Source organism: Buceros rhinoceros, unplaced genomic scaffold (genome assembly GCF_000710305.1).
Source record: "Buceros rhinoceros silvestris isolate BGI_N320 unplaced genomic scaffold, ASM71030v1 scaffold39267, whole genome shotgun sequence".
NCBI lineage: Eukaryota > Metazoa > Chordata > Aves > Bucerotiformes > Bucerotidae > Buceros > Buceros rhinoceros.
In genome coordinates, this window is record NW_010421081.1 from 5,276 (window position 1) to 6,724 (window position 1,449).

General features: G+C 43.8%; 1 protein-coding gene across 1 annotated transcript in view; it reads right to left on the reverse strand.

The window, feature by feature from the left end:
• Nucleotides 1-267: 267 nt before the first annotated feature.
• Nucleotides 268-1,449, reverse strand: part of CREB5 (cAMP responsive element binding protein 5) — a 10,574-nt gene continuing 9,392 nt past the window's right edge. Inside the window, exon 5 of the mRNA XM_010139531.1 lies at nt 268-1,079. Within this exon, the coding sequence (XP_010137833.1) occupies nt 916-1,079 (164 nt within the window). The 3' untranslated portion in view covers nt 268-915. The remainder of the gene's footprint in view (nt 1,080-1,449) is intronic.

The following is a 1,449-nucleotide window of genomic DNA, read 5'->3' on the forward strand; positions in this document are numbered from 1 at the left end:
ACAGCTGGCTCTCAATCCTCCTTCACCTGGGGCTGCACAAGGATTTATTAAAAACCCTAAATCAGGAGCATTTCTATTTTTTAAAAGCCAAACACTCAGCACAGCACAGCTGTGAGTGAAGAGCTAGTGAAAGCAGCAGTCACGCTGACAATTTTTAGGTGGGCTTGAAGTTTTTGCTTGTTCATCACCATTCTTTGAGAAAAGGAGGGGGAAGTGAGAAAGCCTTGGAATGAAAAAAAAGCAGGGGAAAAAAGCTGGGGGGTGAAAAGGGGTTGGAAAGGGAAAAAGAAGATGTAAGAATAACTGGAGGAGAAAAAGGCCAGGGTAGGGGAGAGAGGAGAAGGGGGAGGGCTAGATAAAAGCGCACGTTATTTGGGCTTGACTTTGTCCTGATAGCCACATCCTATAAAACCGCTTTGAAAGAGGCTCTGAATGCAAGGTGAGGTCTGCTGATAGCACAACACTAACTCATTTTTTTATTATGCTGTCAGCAGATGCCCTCTCTCTACATTTACAGCCTAATTACTCCTATGTACGACTCTGTTTAATACTTTTCATGCCTCACATTGGCTAACAAGCTGCAGTTTAACACAGCTCCGTATTTGTGAGGCTTCAGGCTAGATTGGTGAGAAGGAAACATGACTATGTACAGAAACAGGTTTATAAACAAGTAACTGGTACCAAAAAAATGGAGAAAGCACCAAAGCATTTCTCAAGCTCATAGCATATTAATTGCATAACTCCCCTTTATGTAACTACGTATAAAAGACATTTTAATAACTATAAAAATGAAAGCCAGAGTCTTTCAAGAACTGAGGAATCTTCCAGGCTTGAGTTACGGTTGCAAATGTCCTTAGCACAGAGGACGCTTTGATACACTACCACACTCCCCTATCAGTTTCTGATCAACCACTTTTAAAGGATGGGGTTGATGTCTGTTCTGTGGCTGGCGAGCTGGGTGAGAGTGGAGCTTCCCACGACGTCACTGACGGAGGAGGAGGTGGTGATGGTGTTGTGCTGGATGACTTGCTGCTGGGAGCAAGCTGGGACCGGGCTCGCGGGAGGACTGCTCTCGGGACCTGGGAAGGGGGTGAGGGCACAGAGACAACACATGTTCATTTTTCCGTCCAAGCAACAAGCTGGGTGACGCTCCTGGAAAAGGGATGTACTTCTACAGCATCAATACTAACAACCTGAGGCATACGTAAATCCCAGAATTTCAAAATGCACAGTTATCCAACACTCTCTGTCTTCTGATCTTGTACAGGTTTTGTTATTGGTTTTTTTTTTAACCAGCTCCTCTGCTTATCAACCTGACTTCAGGATTTGGGACCTTGAAAAAAGTCCTAGACCATAATGATTAGGAAACCAATGTCAGGATAAAAAGTCTGATATCCTAAGGTCTATAAAAACAGTTAGGATGCTTAAATGCTTTATTCTCTCCAGCAG